General features: G+C 33.3%; 1 protein-coding gene and 1 long non-coding RNA gene across 2 annotated transcripts in view; both read right to left on the bottom strand.

Moving 5' to 3' along the window:
• Window positions 1-23,515, bottom strand: part of LOC134701869 (uncharacterized) — a 537,736-nt gene that overhangs the window by 456,989 nt on the left and 57,232 nt on the right. The gene's annotated exons all lie outside the window — the stretch shown is intronic.
• LOC134701871 (uncharacterized) overlaps window positions 1-23,515 on the bottom strand; it is a 48,856-nt gene that overhangs the window by 7,838 nt on the left and 17,503 nt on the right. Inside the window, exons 8-15 of the mRNA XM_063562983.1 lie at window positions 21,750-21,771; window positions 17,737-17,955; window positions 16,275-16,994; window positions 15,215-15,321; window positions 11,864-12,317; window positions 3,991-4,766; window positions 3,499-3,529; window positions 714-982 (exon numbers count right to left, since the gene is read on the bottom strand). Of these exons, the coding sequence (XP_063419053.1) occupies window positions 714-982; window positions 3,499-3,529; window positions 3,991-4,766; window positions 11,864-12,317; window positions 15,215-15,321; window positions 16,275-16,994; window positions 17,737-17,955; window positions 21,750-21,771 (2,598 nt within the window). The remainder of the gene's footprint in view (window positions 1-713; window positions 983-3,498; window positions 3,530-3,990; window positions 4,767-11,863; window positions 12,318-15,214; window positions 15,322-16,274; window positions 16,995-17,736; window positions 17,956-21,749; window positions 21,772-23,515) is intronic.

The following is a 23,515-nucleotide window of genomic DNA, read 5'->3' as shown; positions in this document are numbered from 1 at the left end:
TTATATTCAAAGGTTTGAGTACCAGAATGATTATCCTGGAAATTTTCAGGCTAACCATTTTATATTCAAATGTATTCATATGATATTATGTGGGCTTTTGTGTAAACATGTGTGCAAGAGACAGATATAATTGGGCTTACTTAAGTTGACATACACATATCATATATAATGATATTAATATAAGAATATGTATACTAAGGCCACACTGTAGCACTCACAATCACATTCCAATGTTCAATGAACACACCTCTATTGGTCAAAATCTTTCCAATATAGCTTAATTTTAAAAGCATAACATGATTTTGTAGGAACAAATGAACAAGATGGAATAGTGAAAAAAAAACATTTTTATATATTCGAAACATTGTAAATCAAAATTAAATAGCTTGTTATGTTTATTATCAGAGAATATCTAAAACTATCAATTATTGTATATTTGGCTTTTAGGGAGACAGTTGTATTCATAAAATATTTGTACACAACTTTACTAAAATGACCTTTAGCGTGAACAATAAATATTAAACAATTAATAAACATTTGTTCTAACATGTCTAAGTTGTTACCCATTTAAATTGTGATACTATAAATCCGAAGAGCATCAGTTAAGGAATACAATAAGCTAAGATAAGTTTTAGAGATAGTTAATTTAAAAAATATGGCGGGAAAAGCATCAATGTATAATAATGTATGTGCAGTGTATCAAAACTAGTTACCTGACACAGTGTATGGACCGGTAAGTCCATATCTGTTAAAGCTTTTGCTATTCTGCTAAATCTTCCCGAGTATTTGTCCCGCCAGTTGACCAGTATTCTATACTTTACAATCGCAATCCGATCATTATCAGATCTTAGTGTTTCCCAATCTTGCAAAGTCATACCAAGATGTATGGCCAACTCTCGTATTGTGGTTTCATCACATCCTGATGTTAATCGATGAAGTTCAACATCACTCGGAATTTGATTTAAGGCACTATCTTGTAAACCTAGAATTGTATAAAAAAAGATACATATTGCTAGTAACATGAATCTTTTCCCTTTAAGATCTTGATAGACTATTTTGTTAAAGGATATGAATAACCAAAGAATGTTCATTATATTTTCTGATATACATTAAAATTGTACAGTTTACAAAGGATAGATGACTAAATGAATAAAACGGCAAAAATAAAACCCAAACATTCTATCAATATTCATTGGTCGACGAAACACAGACAAAAAGACATAAATAGAGGCTATACAGAGCAATAGAATTCATGGTACATTTCTTCTTTTGTAAATCCATTTTGTTATGTTTTGCTGATCTGTTTCTCTCTATCAACTTTAGCTTTTATACCTAAACAAAACACAAAATAACGTAAAAAGCCATAACGGTAATTTTGGTTGATGGACGGGGTCAATGGATACATTTTTCTAACTATATACCATAAGGATAAGCTTGGTTTAATTTTGTTAAGCAGCTTCATAAGAGATGATTTTATATAAAAGATAAAATACAAAAAATTGTGAAAAATCTACTTGAAAGGGCCCTGAAGGGGTCAACTGACAACTTTAAGTACGTTGACTTATTTATAGAGATTACTTTGTTGTACCTTTCTGCTGTTAACAGTTTATTTCTATCTGTTATAATTCTCAAAATAATAACCAAAACTCAAAACATCCTTAAAATTACCACTTCAGGGACAGCAACTAAAAAATGGGTTGTCTGAAGCGTCTGAAAATTTCAGGCCAGATAGATCATGACCTGATTAACATTTTTACACAGTATCAGATTTGCTCTACATGCTTTAGTTTTGTTAGTTTAGTTTAGTTTAGATATGTGTTTGGATAGGAGTTTGTAAAAGATTACAAAAATTAACGAAAAATTGTGAAAAATTTACTTTAAAGGGCAATAACTCCTTATGTGGTCAATTGACAATTTTGGTGATACTGACTTCTTTGTACATCTCACTTTGCTCAACAATTTTGCTGTTTATGTCTATTTCTAAATTATTCTGGATAATGACCAAGAACTGCAAAATTTGCTAACAATACCTAATTCATTGGTAGGAACTCAACAACGGGTTGTCTGAAAATTTCAGGGCAGATAGAATTAGACCCGCTGAACATTTTTAAACCAATGTCAAATTTGCTTGACATGCCTTGATTTCAGAGGTCCAAGCTATAACAGACATTTTATCCCCATGTTTTATGTGTATCCATTGTGGAGATCTTGGTTGATGGGCACCTTTTTAAAACTAAGTATCCGAAGGATAATTAAGACAAAGTATGGTTTTATATGGACCAGTATTTTCAGAGGAGAAGTCTTTTGTAAAAGTTATCGAATGACGACGAAGGATGACGAACGCCAAGTGATGAGCTTGTCCCGTTTTGGCCCGGCGAGTTAAAATGAAAATGTCACTATTATTGCAGTCTTACATTTTTGCTATACGAGTTAACTTCCCTCAAGGATGTCCGCTGCTCAGTTTCAAAATTAATAACTTTTCATAAATCTAGTATGTATTGTTAGGGAATACATTGAGGAGTCAAAAAAGCAAAAAAAATATAGGGGTCGATTTGCTTGTTTCGAGATATTAGCCATTGACATTTTGGCTGGAAAATGTCTTCTCTTGACTTTTCATAGCATTATCATTGGCCAATTAAAGTTCTCAAGTACTATTAAGAAATAAATAAAATTTTATAAGACTTTTACAAATGACTTATAATTATGCATGTAAAAGATCTATAACAAGAAAATGGGGGTTCATAGGAATTTTTTGTTTAAGGCGTACAAATGGATTAGTCCAGAGGATTCTGAAAATCTGACAAACATTCCAAAACATGATCAGCAGACATCCTTAAATGGTTGAAACATGATTATAAAAACAAAAGATTTATTATTTGCTAACACATAACCATGGTACACACTAGTTTTATTTATACACATAATTAGTTTTACTAATTAGTTGCAAATCTCGCTCAAAATTTGCAGATTACTTACTTGTTGGATTGTTGAAATAATCTGTTTGTAATGTTTCCTTGTTCAAAAACCACCCCTTATTGTCAATTGCTACTTTTCTAGACTTTCAGATATTATTTCTGTATTCATCTTAAAATTTGTACACTGATTTTATTTGAAGGCACCATCTTGCTGATTCAATTAACTTTAAAATGTCACTGATTCTGTTATGTTTTCGACTAGATGACAGCTAAAAACAAGGGAAATGTTGTGATGTACCTAATACGGAATCTTTTGACAAATTGAGCATTTCGACTTATTTATAGATCATGTATTGCAGATATTTTAACTATTAAACATGACTTTCTATCTATCTACTAATATAAAATACTTAAAATGGCTTTACGGGGGAAAACTTCCATAATGAGTAACTTTACAACTTTGTTCAGATGTGATGACAACCATTGACAATTTGCCATCAATCAGTTCTTTGTCGAATGTTTAAATTCATAAAAGTAAATTGGTCCTTTTCAAGTATGTGAAGGTAAGTTAGAGGAATCTTACCTGGACAATGTAGCTCACACTGTTCTTTTATCTGTAAAAATAAAGCATATATACATAAAATAATGTTAATATCTATAGAATAGGAGATATTTCAATTATCAACATATACACCACATTTACAATCATTATCAGTTTTGGAAATCTCCACCTTGTGTAAAAGACAACTTCTACACCAATAGGGAGTTAAAACATGAACAGATTCACAATAGAGCAGACAAACCGAGGATCATAAATACAGCCATGCCTTGTTATACAATCACATACTTTCTGTTTAAAAGTTAAAATATGCAAAGTAGTGCTTTATCTCATGATAATTTGACAAATGCATGTTAAAGATAACTCTTTATAGTTATATTCCCGACTACTTGTTATAACTACACGAGAAAACAATTTCCAAACTGGGGCCATTCCTTCTTAGTTTTCTATCTTGTTGTTTTTCCTTTAAATTATTTGCAATTTGCTTACTGACCTTACTTTGTATATATTGTATACCTTATCTTGATTCCAAACAACCCAGTTTCCTTGTCTGTGTGTAAGTTTATGTGTGTCACAAACCCATTCATTGGTCTGCAAAGCTTCCTTCTCACAAATGAAGCATTTCAACTTAGAACATGAATATTCAATATGGAAAGGTGATTGTTGGCTGCATGTTGCATGGATTGTGGACTGATAGAAATCTGATATTCTCTCCATTGTTGTAACTAAGCATTCCTTTACTGAAGTGGCAATATCTGGTACTATAAGTCCAGCCGAGGTTTTATGGACTAGATAAAGAAGAATCTTGTTGCCTTCCACACATATTACAACATCATGTGCCTTGTCAAATGAGACTACAATAAATCCTGAAAAGAGGAGTTTTCTCCCTCCATACTGCTTCAGAGTCCACATGCTCAGACATGCACTGATCAGACGATTGGGCAAAGCTGGTGGTATGACAGTTCCTTTAAAAACAAACGCTAGACAAATTGCTTTCTCTGGTGTACATTCTTTGTCCATGAAGCTGGTTTTATTTCTTTCTGTGACCATACAGGGAACAAAGAAGCTATCTACTGGTAACCGACTGCCTGTAGTTATATCATATCTCCGTTGCTCTGCCAGGATATCTAAATAGATGAGGATGTTGAATATAAACTCTTTGTATGGTAGAATTGCCCGGAAGTCCTTTTGTTTCCATATCCGATACAAGTCTTCTCGGCGTATGATCCCATTTTCTGACATTCTTCGGAAAGTTTCCTCTAAACCTTTTTTCTTAGGCCAAAATCCTACATCTGAAAAAAAAGAAAACAACTATTTTCAGAGAAATGGACTTATCTTTTTTTTTTTTTTAAGGTTGTTTATAACTGAACATTTCAACTTAAACTGACTTCTACAGAATATCAGTTCATGTAGCATAAACGTAAACAAATGGGAAAATGTCGAAACAATATGATGCATGAACGCTGTCTATGGCCAAGGGGAGTACACATTGAAAGCAAACAAGAGGTTGGATGTTCTGAAATTCTAAACAGGCCATTTATAAAGGTTGGATGTTGGGATATTCTAAAAAGACCATTTATAAAAGGTTGCATTATTTCATATTCTTTACAAATTATAAACAACGGTAGCATTTATTAGTATCAAAAGTACTGGTATCCCCTTTTCGATAACGCAATAATCAGGCGTATTTAGTAGAGGCTGTCATAATATTTTTTTGTGTTAGGATGTTGAGTCAACATTACATTTGGAATAAAATTTTGAGACTGTGAATCTAATTCTAACTGGCTTCCTTGTGGAACAATAGGCAAAATATGATATAAAGTTCAAGATCTCCTTTGGTCAATTCAAAAGAAGGGTATAATATTGTAGACACAAAATAACGACACACACTCCAAGATTGAAAGCTATCTGCCATATGGTCTTAGTACTCAAAATGACTTTCAATTATGAGAAAAAATAGCCAAAGTTCATTTTTATCTGGTAATAACCATGATAACTCCTATGGAAGTCATCTGACAGTTTTGATGTTGATAAAGAGTAGGTAGTACTTAATTATCTCAACATTTCTGCTATGTTGGACTTTCTCTGTCTTTATTTGGCTTTTTAACTTTTTTGATCTGAGCGTCACTGATGAGTCTTATGTAGACGAAACGCGCGTCTGGCGTATAAAACTATAATCCTGGTACTTTTGATAACTATTTAGCTGGTTTCAATCAATATAAAAGACAAAACTTAGATTTTATCTTTTTTGGTTTAACCATGGCAGCCATATTGGTTGACAGCTGGCGGCGTCAATATTAAAGAACCAGATGCTCCACAGGGCGCAGCTTTATACGACCGCAGAGGTTGAATCCTGCACGGTTGGGACAAGTATGGACTGTGATAAAATAGTTGACACAGCATAGGTTTCTGATGTGGTCTAATGAACTTAAAATTTTTGTTTTGCCTTTGAGCAATTCTATATGCTGTTGAATATTAAGGTGGTACCTAACACCTGAGCTAAAATTAATTTGGCTCGTTTAATTTTTTTAAAATTTTGACAAAGTATTTACTTTGACCCTTTGACAAAAATATAAAAAAAATCAAAAAAATTGAACCAATCGTTTAATCAGAAAAATTACACTGGTTATATAGCAGTTTGACAAACACTTATTTTGATCATTGAGAAGCTTAATATTCCATTAAGAACACAACGTTATTAAAACGTTCTGCTGATTTTACAGAGTTATCTCCCTATAGTGTAAGGTACCACCTTAATCCTCTCAAAAAAAAATTCTTTTTATTTATGAAATCTGAAATAAGAAAAATTGACCCCCTCCCCAATTTTGTTTTCACATCCCCCTTTCCCTTTTTCCAAAACTGATCTCAATTCAAATTTCTAATGGCCCCTAGCAATAACTACTCATTTAAATACATCATAAAATATAAAAATGTAAAAAAAGTGCTTGTTATCACTGAATGGTAAAGATTGTTTTAATTTATCAGTTGGTAGTAAAAGTGAATATACATTGTATATTGTATAAAATAATGATTTAAGTTGATTCAACTACTATTCTGGACAAAGAAAGATAACTCCAATTGAAAATTTCTTGCTATTGCGCAATATTGTGCAATTAGATATTTCTTGGTATTGCGCAATGCTGTGCAATTGAAACAAGTGAAACTGCGAGCTACTGCTCACTGATGATACCCCCGCTGCAAGTCGATAGTATTAATAGTGTAAAAATATGCAAGTGTTCGGTAAACAGGAAGTTGTCGAGTGATGAATCTGAAAACGCATCACACGGTATAGCTGACATATATAAATGTTGATACCAAATTACAGAAAGGGTGGATGTGTAGTTCCTGAGAAAAATGTGACGAAAATTCTCAACTTGGCTATCATGTGTAAAATCATACAAGTGTTTGGTAAACAGGAAGTTGTCAAGTGATGAATCTGAAAACGCATCACACGGTATGGCTGACATATATAAATGTTGATACCAAATTACAGAAAGGGTGGATGTGTAGTTCCTGAGAAAAATTTGACGAAAATTCTCAACTTGGCTATCATGTGTAAAATCATACAAGTGTTCGGTAAACAGGAAGTTGTCAAGTGATGAATCTGAAAACGCATCACACGGTATGGCTGACATATATAAATGTTGATACCAAATTACAGAAAGGGTGGATGTGTAGTTCCTGAGAAAAATGTGACGAAAATTCTCAACTTGGCTATCATGTGTAAAATCATACAAGTGTTCGGTAAACAGGAAGTTGTCAAGTGATGAATCTGAAAACGCATCACACAGTATGGCTGACATATATAAATGTTGATACCAAATTACAGAAAGGGTGGATGTGTAGTTCTTGAGAAAAATGTGACGAAAGTTTCGTGGGACGGACTGACTGACGGACTGATGGACGGACGGACTGACGGACGGAATTATGAAAACTGTGGCAATGTTGCTTCAATTTTTATTTTAAGATTTAAAAGAACAAACATTGGACATTCATATATAATTGTACATTTATGCTCATTTAATGAATTAATCCTTAAGGCAAATAATTCATATTTTTTCAAGGTTTTCAATAGCAACGTATATATCCGGTATTTCTTTTTTCATGGTCATGAGTGTTGAGTCAGCAGTGGTACAAATTCGCAATGATTGCAGTTCTTATATTTGATCGTAATTGTTCGTATTAGTTGACTGTTAGTATTTCAAGTTGACTTTAGTACGAGCTTGTAAAAGTATGAATGGACTTGCTTCCCTGAAAAGAAAACTGAGTTTGTGTTCTACAGTACAAAAGTTATGAGACACAAATCAGACAAATGTTTACCTCTACAGGGATCAATGATGAGGTCTGACTGACCTGTTCAGTAAATATCAGTAAATGTAAATGACTCCCACCTTCACCCCAAGTCCATGTCTAAGTTTGGAATAAATTGACAGGTGTTAGGTCTAGCAAAAAGATATGCATATGTGACACCTATGAGATTGACCTTGCATGTCATTGAAATGACAAACAGGAATGAATATGGTTTAGGAGTGGCATCTCAATCTTTTACAAGTTTTCAAAACTCAAAACGCACACAAGAGGGTGTGGGTGACCCTTGGGCAGACTACACGAATGAATTTTATTTTTACAGGACATTCGGTCTGGTAAGCATCCTAGCTTTACCAGACCGAATGAAATTTTACCAGACCAATTTTTTTTCACATCTAATTGTATATTATCCGACAAAAAACAACAAACATATGACTTTGTTGTGCCCTACTCCTCCCCAAAATGCACACAAACAAAATGATGTTACAAGAGGAGTTGTGCACAATTGCTTGAATGCATTTCAGTGAAGAGTAATGTCCCATTCTATTGGATATTGACAATGTTTGTGTACTCAACATGATTTATTGCTTGAATGCATTTCAGTAAAGAGTAATGTCCCATTCTATTGGGTTTTGACAATGTTTGTGAACTAAACATGATTTAGAGTTTCTGTATAAAATATTATTTCCTGTTTCTTCTTTCTTTTTCATATATCTTTTGGTTTTCAATTCTAGTGTGTATATTTCATAGCTGAATTTTGTGATCTGCTTTGATTTTTATTCATTTATTGTATTTAATCGGCAAGCGGAGCCGGGAATTATCCTTATCCGTTCCCAGAATCTGATCTGGTTTTAACTGTTTTATTTACATTTCCGGTTGTGCCAATAATGGCAGCCATTGATGTTTTTGACAGTCAGATATGTTTTTACACATATTTACACATAACTGGTTGACGATTTTCGGCTTAAAGCTAGCAGTTGAACAAAATAAACATCGCTGTGACGAATAATAAAGATGAAAATTAATTTGAGATCGTTTGGCAATTTTGCTAGAATGTTAGAAAAATCCATGAAAAAAAACACCGGACATTCGGAACGGAATTCAACAAAATTTTACCAGACCGATCCATTATTCACCGGATTTGTCAGACAGTCCAACATATTTGGTGTAGTCTGCTTGGGACAACCCCTATGTTTCAATTGATTTTTTATATTGTCCCATTATGAATATATATGGTTTAAGGGTGGGGATCTCGACCGTTATCAAGTTTTCAACAGGAGGGGGTGATGGACCCCAGTGACTTCCTCTATATTTCATTTGATTAGTTCTTTTGTCCCATACTAATTGTTTTATTGTCTAATACATGAATATATATGGTTGAGGGGTGGGGATCTCATCTGTTTCCAAGTTATCACACAGGATTAGGTAGGGTGACCCTTAAAACTCTCCCTATATTTCATTTGATTAGTTCTTTTGTCCCATACAAAAAAAATATATGGTTAAATTTAAAGGTGGGGATCTCGACTGTTTCAAAGTTCTCAAACAACAGGAGGGGTGGGGTGACCGCAGGGACTCCCCCTTTATTTTATTTGATTTGTTATTTAGTCCCATACATGATGATGAGTATATATGGTTAAGGGGTGAGGATCTCGACTGTTTCAAAGTTCTCAAACATGAGGGTCGAGTGACCCTAGGGACTATAATTCATTTGCTTTGTTATATTGTCCAATACATGAATATATATGGTTTATGGGTGGGGAACTCAACCGTTTTCAAATTCTCAAACAGGAAGGGGTAGAGTGGCCCCACGAGATCCACCTATATTTCATATGATTTGTTATATTGTCCAATACATGAATATATATGGTTTAGGGGATGGGGATCTCGACCGTTTCCAAGTTCTCAAACAGGAGGGTTGAGATGACCCACAGGGACTACCCCTATATTTCATTTGATTTATTATATTGTCCAATACATGAATATATATGGTTTAGGGGTGGGGATCTGGACTGTTTCAAAGTTCCCAAACAGGAGGGGTAGGGTGACCCCAGAGACTCCCCCTGTATTTCATTTGATTGGTTATATTATCCAATACATGAATAAATATGGTTGAGGGGTGAGGATCTCGACTGTTTCCAAGTTCTAAAGAAGGAGGTGGTAGGCGACCCTAAGGACTTCACCTATATTTCATTTGATTAGTTATATAGTCCCATATATTCGTAAATATAGCTCAACTTGCAGACTTCTTATACGTTCAGGTATTTCACATCCAATTTTTTATGGAAATATTCTTTATAAAGCACAAAGGTGCCAGTATTTACCTCAGAAACTAAAAACAAACTTTGAATAGACTTATTAAGAAGGGATATAGTTAAGATACTGTTGTCAGGTCATTAGAGATTGCATATTTTGGCGTTAATATTGATTCACTTATAGGGTCTTTGCATCGGAACTAAACACATTTATTAAAAAAACAGTTGTTGGCATGACACGGGTTATGTTCTTCTCATATATGTTATGATGGTATGATACTAAACCCATAACGGGAAGGATTGTGCTTGATGTTCATATGATGAAATCATAATCTTTCAGTTTAATTGAAGTCTGGAGCTGGCATGTCAGTTAACTGCTAGTAGTCTGTTGTTATTTATGTATTGTTGTCATTTTGTTTATTTTCTCTGGTTATATCTTCTGACATCAGACTCGGACTTCTCTTGCACTGAATTTTAATGTGCGTATTGTTATGCGTTTACTTTTCTACATTGGCTAGAGGTATAGAGGTTGAGATCTCACAAACATGTTTAACTCCGCCGCATTTTTGCGCCTGTCCCAGCATTTATTGGGTAGAACACAAATCTAGGGTGCTCGCATAAGGCAGCTTAACTGCCTAAAAATACATAATGGCAAACAAACAAACCATTTATGAAAGCTTGCTATAATACAGTTTCAGTTTAAAATACACAGTGGAAGAAATATGATTCTAATTCTACCAAGTATGAGTCAATTTACTCCAGTAACAAATGGTCCAATAGATCTGATGATAAAGCAGGGTTGAGATAATATGATATCAACTTATCTAACTAAGTATGAGTCAATTTACTCCAGTAACAAATAGTCCAATAGATCTGATGATAAAGCAGGGTTGAGATAATACGATATCAACTTATCTAACCATGTTTGAGTCCATTTACTCCTGTAAAATTGGTCAAATAAAACTGATGATTAGGCAGGATGGAGAGAATCTAACGACAACGAATCCTACCAAGTAAACAAAGCCTGATGGCAAACAGTATCTAAATATTGAAGTGCTTCATACAGAAAGATGCAAATGCAGACGGAGACCATTACCTTTTATTACCTAAATTATAAAATTGTAACATTGAACGACAAAAATATGTGACATATAAATTTTCTGACGTCAGACACTCGAAATTGTTTCTTTTAAAATTGTAACACGACGATGACTGCTGTGCCCATATTTTAACTATTTTATTTATTATGTCTGTTTAGTTCACGCATCATTGTACATATAACGGAATTTCATGAGTCTGTCGTACACAGTGAGAGGTTTAGCGCTATAAAACCAGGTGTAATCCACCATATTCTACATTTGAAAATGCCTGTACCAAGTCCGGAATATGGCAGTTGTTGTCCATTTGTTTTTGATGTGTTTCGTCATTTGATTTTCCCATATGATTAGGGACTTTCTGATTTGATTTTCCTCTGAGTTAATAAAATTGACAATGGAAATGGGGAATGTGTCAAAGCGAAAACAACCCGACCATAGAGCAGATAACAGCAGAAGGTCACCAACAGGTATTCAATGCAGCGAGAAATTCACGCACCCGCAGGTGTCCTTCAGCTGGCCCCTAAACAAATATATATACTAGTTCAGTGACAATTAAATATTTTTGTGATTTTACCTTTTACATTGTTGGCAACATCCCAGGATAACAAAGAAATCCATAAAGACATTAAGGAATCAAAATGTATCATCTGTTTGTCCAATGGTCCAAATATTTACAACAATGACATCTACATGAAATAAGACAGTAACTCTTAGTTTTCAATTGATAAATACCTGTCACAAAGGATCTCATAACCTCCACCATGAGAAGCGGGTTAATTATAACATAATCTTGGAGCTGACGGGTATCAAAGTAGATAAGCTTCCCAAGAGAATGTTGGAAGTGAAGGAAATCATGAAGTTGTTCTAAATCCAGTACGGACACCTTGCTGATTGAATTCAATTCTTCAAGCTCTACCAATGACAAGATTTGCTTTCCTGCAGCTACCATTTCAGCAATCTCCAGTTCAAGGGGGACACAAGCATTCGGCATGTCCTCCCCCCAACATGGATGATCGAAAGTAAGCTCAGTGATGGCTTTCTTAAGGGCTTCAATTTCTTGATCATCTTTATCAGTTGCATTGACAAATATTTGTTTGTCAAGGACAAGATGATTTCTTCCTTCGTAGTCCTTAAATAATTCCTCTACTTCACTGTACAATAGTGCACGTCTGGTTTCAACATCCTCCTGCCAAAACATAAACTCAACTTTAAATAAAAGCATCATCATTGAACACATATTTGGAGGTCCTATAGGCTGTTGTTGAAAAAAGGGTTGACGTCATTATCAATTTCTCTTTCATTTCTATATAAATGAATACAGTATGATGATGCTTCAAAAACTGTCAAAAAGTGCAAATACTGAAATAATTCATTTGCTTTACTGTTGAATTTATATTTCAAGTTTTAAGATAGGTTTTATTATAGGTAGATAGATAGCTTAACGATATACATTATAATTATATTGTTATCAATGAACAGAGTAAATGAAGTGAAGGTAAACCCTGCCTGACATATACAGATATATATTGTTGAACTTTAGACTTCCAACGTTATCATAGTTATGTGTTTATTTTCCAATTTTCAAGGACCATAAAATTTTAACATAAACATAAAAACCAGTGGAGTATACATATTCTGCATTGAGGATATGTTTGCCTGTTCCTGTTTATTGTACACATATTTTGGAGCTTTGGAATAGAGTTTTTCTATATTAGAGTAAATTTAATTAGGCTAGCATTTTGATTTTTTTGATGGATTTGCAGCTTAAAAAAATCTAGATTACCTAGACTGGGCAGCCCCCCCCCCCTAATGCAGTCAGTGAGCCCCCTCTTATGAAAATTAATGGATTTTCCACCGTTTCTATTCCTATTATATGTTCCTAACTTTGTTTCTTTGTTCCTTAAATATTTACTACATCACAATTTTTCGAAATTTTTTTTTCTCAAGCAGTCATGAAGACCAATTATTTCATTTAGTAAGTTATTAAACCCTTGCTGTTTTCTGGAACTGAAATTATCTTTGATGGAATGCATGCTTGTACAAAGAATGCCTTGACATGACATCATGATTAAGACTATAAAAGGTAGTGGATGGTATTGTTCATCACACACTAAAGCATATTCACATGAGGTTTGATACCAAATTTGAAGAAACTATGATGTGTGTTGCTCCTGTTGAAGACCAAAAATTCATAGAACAACAAATGTAGAATGAATAGAAACACAGAACAATGTATTTAAACAAGTATACCACCCCTAGCCAATAGGAGGTATAAACAAATCTATTATATATATATACTATTGACTTATATCAGTAGGTGATCTGGATTATCCAGATCACCTACTGTTGTTACTCTGTTTGTGTAGACATCAAAAACAAGATTTAAGGAATGCCTGTATAAATGAGCTATTTATATCTTTTCCGCTTTACCAATGATACCAATGTCCCTAGTGGTGACACCAAAACAGATCTAAAGAAAACCTGTTTGAAAGACCTATTTATATCTTGTTCACTTAACACTGGTACCTTGTCCTTATGGGTTGCAACAAACAAGATCTAAGGATCGCCTGCATAAATGACCTATTTATATCTTTTTTCATTTACCACTTGTACCAATGTCCTTATGGGTAACACTACAAAAGTCTGAAAAGACCAGTTTTTTGTCTGAATTTGCATGAATTTTTACTCGACATTCTTAATTATATATAGCATTCAATAGCATTTAGATTTTTGCCACTCAAAAAACTGCCAGTTAAATTTGCTTTACTAAAATAGGTGTCTTTAAGGCAGTTTTAAAATTTGACCATGTGTCTCTTTTGGACCCCACAATTCATCTTTTGGGTTTGAGTTGCTAAAAAAAAAAGAGGGGGACGGGCTTATGTGTAGGTCAAAAAATTTGTTCTCATCTTGATTCAAAACCCTTATTCATTTTTTAGAACAACCCAAAAACATTTTTTATTCAAATTTGAGTGTTGAATTTTATAATTTTTTATAAAAAAAAAATTGTGATAACTCCTTCCTGAAAAGGAAAAAAATGTTTAGATCTATATTGTGCATGTCTGTTTGAGATCCATTTCATAAGACCGATGATTTCTATAATAATTTTCTCTTAATCTTTGGAACGGTCAACTGATAAGTTGTAGGGCGGCTTACAGGTAAATCATTAATTTCTTTTTGACAGTTGCGTGTATTTTGGGTGTGGAAATCCTGGATTTTATGGGAGCATCCAGTTCATGTGTAATACTTAATATATATTCCAACAGATGACATTACACAAATTTTTCTTCTGTTAAATGAATGCTTTGTATATATATCATCATAATTTGCCATTTATATAAACTACATTTTGTACAATAATTATTTACCATATTAATTAACATTGAATATTATGAATGAAGAATAAAATGTGTATACAGTATGATTGGTTTTAATCATTTAATTAATAAGATATAAGAATTAAAATTTGATTTTTTTTAAACCCACATTTAAATTGTTTTATATCAACACACTCACATTTAAATTATTTTATACATTAGATTTCATAGCCATATTTGCATTTGTAAAAATATTTAGATACCCAAATTTTCAATTATTTTACATGCCTAACTTTTATATTTTTTGTAAGTAGTTTAACTTAAAAAAACAGTATATTATGTAAAAAGAAATAAAGATTAAAGTTATATCATGAATATTGGACATGATTTTTAAAACTAAGAACTGTCAAGTAAATTTAAGTCACAATTCAAAATGTTCAGAATATGTCAAGCATACTGAGAAAAATGAGAATGTCGAGAATATTTCGAGAAATTTCAAGACAGTGTTTAAATGTCAAGAATTTGTCAAGAAGTTTTAAGACCATATTCAGAATGTCAAGAATATGTCGAATAAATTTCATACAAATTTGATATAAATGAGAATTTGTCAAGAAAAATTAAGACACAAGTCATACTTTTGGAGAATGTCGAGTAAAAGTTCATGCAAATCAAGACAAAAACTGGTCTTTTTAGACTTTTTGTAGTGTAACAACACATAAGATCTTAGGGAAGCCTTCATAGAAGACCTTTTTATATTTTTTCCACTTACCACTGGTACCTTGTCCTTATGGGTGGCAACAAACAATATCTTAGGGATGCCAGCATACACCACCTTACAATAGGTCAGGATTGAGTTCACCCAGTGTAGTAAAAAGACTGAAAGAAAAATGAAGTTAAAAATAATATGTGTTTTAATTTGTTCTGTAACTGAATTTTCGGGGGTGTGGAAACTAATTTTGAGAACTTTATTCTTTGTCCAGAATAAAAGTTACTTGACCTGAATTTCTCAATAAATATTGTAGTGTTTGACTGTAAACCTTAATGGGTCTTAAAACTGTTTAGTATCACATTCACTTATGGTTGTGACCTGTTATCTATTTCTTGCATGAGTAGATATATATATATTTCTCGTATCATACTGCACAGAATTTGATACAAAAAAGTGAAATGAAAATCAGCGTAAATTTTATTGGCTTATCTAGCATTACACTACGTTATTACGGCATTACCATTGGTCATCCGTTAGGTCAATGATGACTATCAAAGGTTGAGACAAAGTACATCGCGTCCATGACAACCGACATTATGATTTCTTCAATTAGATTATACAAAACACTCACACATTTCACCTTACAATATTCTTTTTCTCAAATTTTATTACATTCTGAAGCGTAAAAACAGTCTTAAAATGTCTGATGTTACAGTTTGACACCAGAAAAGAACAAATGACAAATATCATTTTGTCAGATTTAAAAGGTCACGACAAAACATAAAAATTGCTATCCGACATCCCTTCTCACTCTTTATGAAACATATAATATATAAATGATGTTTGTGATATTCTAGAAGGCAATCTTGCAATGTTTCAAAATGCTTGGTTGTATGTACATATACTAAGTTGTGAAACAAGTAAAGGAATGGAAACTAGATAATTGACCATTAAGTGTCCCTTCTATCTATTTATTTGCCAACAAATAAGTTAGACTTCTGATCATCAAGATGAGGGTGATTCTCTTGACAATTGGTTTTTAATTGTCATTATGCATGTCATTGGTAAATGAAGTATGTTCGGTAATATAAATGTTACAATTGTAATTGATAAATATTACCTGCTGGTGTTGGTGTCATGTGCTGTCCTGGAAAACACAGTACATCAGGTATTTCTTCATTCAATCCTTTACTTCCATCAAAAACTACCAGAAACAACGCTCTGAAAGTCATGAATGTCTGGTGTGTTGTATAATAGACATACTGTCCACCAAAGTCCCAGAAGATGAGTCTGCCAACTTTCATTTCATATTTACCAGTTTTGAGGACCTTTTCCATTTTCTTTCTCATTTCTTTTTTGGTCATTTTAGTTGTCATTTTCTTCTTCATTTGCTGCGTTTTAGACTCAATAGAGGAAATCTGTTGTGACAAAGATTGGGCTGCTTGTGGCTGCTGATAGGGTTCACCCGAGAGGTTCAGAGGGAAAGATGTCGACTTGGTAGATTGTGGCTGTGTAGAAGGTTCATCTGAGAGGTTCACAGGTAAATATGTCAACTTGGTAGCTTGTGGCTGTGGAGTGGGTTCACCTGAGAGGTTGACAGGGAAAGATGTCGACTTGGTAGCTTGTGGCTGTGTAGAAGGCTCACCTGAGAGGTTCACAGGAAAATATGTTGACTTGGTAGCTTCTGACTTCTGAGAATGAATATCGTCTTTATTTGGAAGTTCAACAAGTTTTGCATCGGATTTATGTTTTCCTGATGTTTTTGTTTGTTTTCTTTCATCCTTTTCAACAGAGGTCATTAAAACCTTATTGTATACTACATCCAAGGCATTATATGTTCCTGTATATAAAAAAAATAACTGTTGCAATATTATCCATGATATTTTTGTAAGAACGATTTCGCAGGAACATGCACACAAAAACTTTAAATGTTCAACAAATTGCAAGTGTTCTATTGACTTGTAACTTAATCAATCATCCCTATCCACGAACATTGGTATAAACCAAAATAAAATAATCCACATGCAGTACATACAAACTAGATAAACTTTGATATATATATTTATACTATATAGTCAAATAGTCACTCAATGTAACTGAAAAACTGACAGAAGCAGCAAATCTGTTTTTCATCATTTAAACAGGAAAACAAATGTTAGTCTTTTTCAAAACTGATGTGTCATGAATGCATATGAGACAACTACTCAGTAAAGTGCAGTTGACCAGATTTTAAAAAAAAGTTTTGACCAGACATCTAAAACCAGTGACACAGAGGAAACCAACAACCTTATACATGACTTATAAATAATTAATGAAAAACAGATGTAACAGAAAGCAACTAACACCAACCCTGAATTGTAACAGAAAGCAACCCACACCAACCCTGCATTGCAGTATTAGGACAGGCACACACAGAACGTTTGAGATAAGGATTGAATGTCATACGACAAAAAAATCTGATTTTGACCATTTGAATTCTTTACAAAATAGAGCTTTTGTAGATCTACCTGTAAAACAAGACTTCATGTTTATTATTATAAATGTAATATTAAAACCATATATATGTAAATTTGTATTCTTACCTGAATCAATCATGATCCAGTTTCTTGTCTCTAAATCAAGTCCACAGCGACCTTCAACGAGGGAAATGCCATCAGTGGCTTGTCGCCCTTCTGGAACATTATCCCCAACTAAAAGCTTGACTAGACTTGATTTCCCAGTAGCGAACTGGCCGGTTACCATGCAGCGCATGTCAAACGATTGGTAGCTTCCACTGCCAAGCAGTTTGTTCAACATAGAATCTATTAATAAAAATTTCCTAAATGGTTAATTATTGATGTTTTGCTGATGTCTAACACATATCTGCTTACACATTAGGAATAGTGACTACGTAGTATTATAATATTCTTCAGCAATAAGGAATATCTGGGTTTTTTCTTCTACCCTGCAGTCCAGTTTTAAACTGTTTATAGTTAAAGGAGAATAATTGCAATATGAAATTTTAGACATAAGTTTGATTTAAAGTAAATTACATATGAATATATACTATGTTGTGAATGAATTCCCATGAAAGATAATTTAAGTCATATATTAGATTTCAATTTCATAAATTTTGCATCATGCATACTGTTGCCTTCATAGACCAGATGCTCTACAAGAGGCAGCTTTATACGACCGCAGAGTTCGAAACCTGAACATTTGGGCAAGTATGGACAAAACATTCAAGCTTGATACAGCTCTGAATTTGGATTGTGATTAAATAGTTGACACAACACAGGTTTCTGACACATAATGAATGTGGTCTAAGAACTTAAACTTAAAATCTTTAAATTTTAAATTGGACATTACCTATTATCATGATTATGGTCCAATATCCAAAATCTAAATACATGGTTGGATTCAGTTTATCAAAGAACCCCAAGAATTCAATTTTTGATGAAATCAAATAAAGTTCAATTTTGGACCTTTATATCTCAATGTGGACCAATTTGATAACCGGGCGCAAACATAAAAAATCTAAATAAAATTGAGAATGGAAATGGGGAATGTGTCAAAGAGACAACAACCCGACCATAGAAAAAACAACAGCAGAAGGCCACCAACAGGTCTTCAATGTACAAAGAAATTCCCGCACTAACTTGAGACAGGCGCAAAAATGTGGCGGGGTTAAACATGTTTATGAGATCTCAACCCTCCCCTTATACCTCTAGCCAATGTAGAAAAGTAAACGCATAACAATACGCACACTTAAAATTCAATTCAAGAGAATTCCGAGTCTGATATCAGAAGATGTAACCAAAGAAAATAAACAAAATGACAATGATACATAAATAACAACAGACTACTAGCAGTTAACTGACATGCCAGCTCCAGACTTCAATTAAACTGATTGAAAGATTGTGATTTCATCATATGAATATCAGGCACAATCCTTCCCGTTAGGGGTTTAGTATCATACTATCATAAAATATATGAGAAGAACTAAACCTGTGTCATGCCAACAACTGGTTAGAATAAGCATATATCAAAGAAACCCATATATACAATTTTTGTTGAAATCAAACCAAGTTTAATTTTGGACCCCAATTTGGACCAACTTGAAAACTGGGACTATAATAAAAAATTCCTTAACTGTTAGGACCTCAACTCCCAAAATTAATCCAAACCTTTAATTTATGGTCATAAACCTTGTGTTTAAATGTCATAGATTTCTATTCACTTAAACTAAAATTATAGTGCGAAAACCAAGAAAAATGCTTATCTGGGCCCTTTTTGGCCCCTAATTCCTAAACTGTTGGGACTTCAACTCCCGAAATCAATCGCAACCTTTCTTTTATGGTCATAAACCATGTGTTTAAATTTCATAGATTTCTTTTTACTTGTACGAAAGTTACAGTGCAAAAACCAAAAGTCTTCGGACGCCAACGACAACTACGCCATTGGTATACCAATATACGACCAAAACATTTTCAATTTTTGCGATCATATTAAAAGAACAGATCTTATTCACCATGTTGTACATATTCATCTGTTCAAGTGCAATAAAGAGCTGTGCTATAAGCGCATAATACGCTTGTTGCACTTTTAGCTTGTCTTTTTGATTTACATGATTTTTTTAAACTAATTAATTTCTTTGGCCGTTTAGGACATTTTTGTCAAGAAGAAAAGTTCCACTGTAAAACATCAAATCAGAAATTATATAAAAAAACATAAGGGTACTTAGTTCAATAGATATACACTAGTCACCATAGTTTTTGATTTATTATCCGAAAAACTGGAAAAACCCTAAAAAAAATTTAAGTAAAAGACTGAATAACACAAAAAAAATTAAATCTGCAAATTATACAAATTAAAAGGGATCTTACATCAATAGATGTAAATGATCCATCAAAGTTTCATAAAAGTTGGTGAAAGTGTTTTTGAGTTGTTGTCCAAAAACTTGAAAATCCCCCTTTTTTAAGTATAACACTTCATCATGGAAACGAAAAATCTGAAATTTATAAAAATCGAAAGCTTACGCCAATATAAATTAACAGTTCAACAAAGTTTCATCAAAGTTGGTTGAAGCGTTTTTTAGTAATTGTCGGAAGTGTGGACAATGGACGGACTGACAACAGTATACCATAATACGTCGTTGCGGGCGTATAAAAACATGAAAAACTGCAACAGATCTTCCTCGAGACAAAAATACCCGATCTTGTAAATTAAGATTCATTTTCAATTTCTTAAAATATATCAACTCAAAAACGGTGATCCAGAATTGGCACTGTGTCTGCATGTGTGTTTTGGTAACAAGTATTGTGTATGAAGTTCACATTATATGGTCGAGGAACACTTTATTCAAGAAAACAAAATAATTGTGGTACATAGGGACATATGTAGACAATACAGGTAAACGTTTATCCCCCAAATGATCGGAACTGATTTCGAATCTTGTTCAATACATTGTTGATATAAAAGAATTTCATAAATAAATTATAAGAATGGCACACATGAGAGTGCACATGCTAACATATGCATAGTAATTTCTATAAAATACATATTTCCAAGGGGTGTTACTTTTGAAAAATTTGATATGCACTGATTTTCCATTGCAGAAACACAGATACAATCTAAATGTCCAAAAATGTGGAAATAACACATGGAAGTGCTTATAACTCTCAGATTTGTTCCTAGTGTCTTTTTGTTGTCGGGATGTACAAGTATCCTGCCAAGTCCACTTGTATTTTTGTCCATCTGATGAGTTCAGCCTTTTTCGACTGATTTTTATAGTTCATTCTTATGTTGTAATGTTATACCACTGTCCCAGGTTAGAGGGAGGGTTGGGATCCCGCTAACATATTTAACCCTGCCACATTATTTAAGTATGTGCATGTCCCAAGTCAGTAGCCTGTAATTCAGTGGTTGTCATTTGTTTATGTGTTACATATTTGTTTTTCGTTAATTTTTTTTATATAAATAAGGCCGTTAGTTTACTCGTTTGAATTGTTTAACATTGTCATATCGGGGCCTTTTATAGCTGACTATGCGGTATGGGCTTTGCTCAGTGTTGAAGGCCATAGGGTTACCTATAGTTGTTAATGTCTGTGTCATTTTGGTCTCTTGTGGACAATTGTCTCATTGGCAATCATACCACATCTTCTTTTTTTTATATTACAAGACCAAACAATGTTAGGGCTGACCCCTGGTATTCTACATATGTGTAATTAAACAAAATATTCCAGTCTATTTATTGTAACTATATGACAATGTCCTCTGACTTGGTGACCTTAAATTTAATAGGGATCTACCTCACATTATATTTTCATATACCGTATAGCGGGTTATTTTCGCGGGGTGTAAATTTTCGCTTATTTTCGCGGATAGAAGAAAATCGCCAAAATAAATTCCGCGAAATTAAAGGTGTACATGCAAAGGTATTAATAAAAGTTTTCATCCGCCAAAATAATAACCGCTAAAATATTTCGTATACCTTGTTCAATGAAAATCGCGAAATTTTACACCCGCGGAAATAACCCGCTATACGGTATATTGTGTTCATTAGTAACACTACATACGTTATGTGTGAAATCTAATAATGAAATAAAGAAAATACCTTTCGTCCTTAGTACAGCAGCCTGAAAAAGAGGGATATGTATATTGAGTGTATATCACGAAACTTGTAGAAATGTTTAAATTTTTAAAAATAACACCCATATCGTACATAGTCTGTAATGAAAAACAAATCGATTGATTTATATTTGGTGTCAAATGTCATTTTCTGACCTATTCATGCTATTAGCAAAATTACAATGGGATATATACAACATAATATAAAATATATTAAAACTTTTAAGTATAGACAGAAATGGATTGTCTTTACTTGTTTTATCCACACACAAAAAAATGCATAACCACATGATGAGACTTGAAGATGAATAACTTCAAAAAAATTACTGTTCCTTTTCATTTGCTTTTTTTCCCGCTAGTAACGTCAGGGACTGAAAATATCTACAGCCAAGGTCAGTACTTGACTATAATGGATTGTGGGTAAGCCTTCATTTGAACAAACTAGCCTTTGGATTAGCACTTCAAAAAACAAGCTTAAGCTCTAAAGAAAAGCTTTGCTCACATTGGTGCATATTCAGCATGTTTGCAAAAGTATGAATAATTCGAAATACTAAGGATTTTCTTATCCCAGGCTTTGATAACAATTTAACAAAGGACATCCTACAACATTGTATACAATAATAGAACTGAGGAAAAAGAATCCATATTTTGTTGATCTTGCACTTCTGTTATGTAGTCTGTTTAGTTGCTCTCTATCTTCTTCAGTTTATTTGCTCAAAACACAAAAGAGGGTAAAAAAAATCTTCAATTAACAACATGACGGGTGCCACATGTGGAGCAGAATCTGCTTACCCTTCCGGACCATCTGAGGGATGAAAGATACCAGAGGGACAGTCAAACTCATAAATCAAAAATAAACTAACAACGTCATGGCCAGATTTCCTCCATTTATAATGGTTTTCAAATGATAGACACAAAACTTGTATTTTACCCCTATGTTCTATTTTAAGCCATGTTGGCCTTACTTTGTTGGCAGACCGGGTCATCCCATACATTTTACAAGATATCCAATGATGATTGTGGACATGTATGGGTAAATTTGGCCTAGTAGTTTCAAAGAAGATTTTTGTAAAAGTCAAGATGAAGATGGGTCCACAAGGGAAGACGGACGATATACGACAGACGCCAAGTGATAAGAAAAGCTAACTTGACCCTTTAGCCAAAACACAAAAACTTAAAATTGACCAACAAACCATGAAAATGAGGTCAAGATCAGATGAAACCTGCCAGACTGACATGTTCCCATTACAAGCATTCAATACACCAAATATAGTTGACCTACTGCTTATAGTATTTCAGAAAAAGACATAATCATGTAATTTTAACTGATCCATGAAATAAATTTGAGGTCAGGTGCATGAACCCTGTCTGACAGTCAGGAAGACATTGTTAGGATCCCATATACATAATATAGTTATAATATTAATCAGTGACATTCAAATGAAAAAAAAAATCTTTTTTTTTCGCATGAAATCGCTGAACCAAGAAATGTTTTCGCAATAAATCGCTGAACCAATAAAATGAGGTCAAGGACAATGAACATATAATTGATAAAAACTTTGAAACAAAAGATGTCTGCATACAAGATAAACATGAAGCCTCAGTATCTAATACCTTCTGAAATATAAAGCTTTATACAAATAGTTTACGCCACCGCCGGAAAGTGATAAATGAAAACAACATTTTAATAGTTTCAAGCATCTGTAGCACTTTTTTTTATTTATCTTCAGGAACTGCTATGTCTCACATATT

The sequence above is a fragment of the Mytilus trossulus genome, unplaced genomic scaffold (genome assembly GCF_036588685.1).
Source record: "Mytilus trossulus isolate FHL-02 unplaced genomic scaffold, PNRI_Mtr1.1.1.hap1 h1tg000358c__unscaffolded, whole genome shotgun sequence".
Classification (NCBI taxonomy): Eukaryota; Metazoa; Mollusca; class Bivalvia; order Mytilida; family Mytilidae; genus Mytilus; species Mytilus trossulus.
Note: the sequence above shows the minus strand (reverse complement) of the source record. Positions and strands in the feature narration are given on the sequence as shown.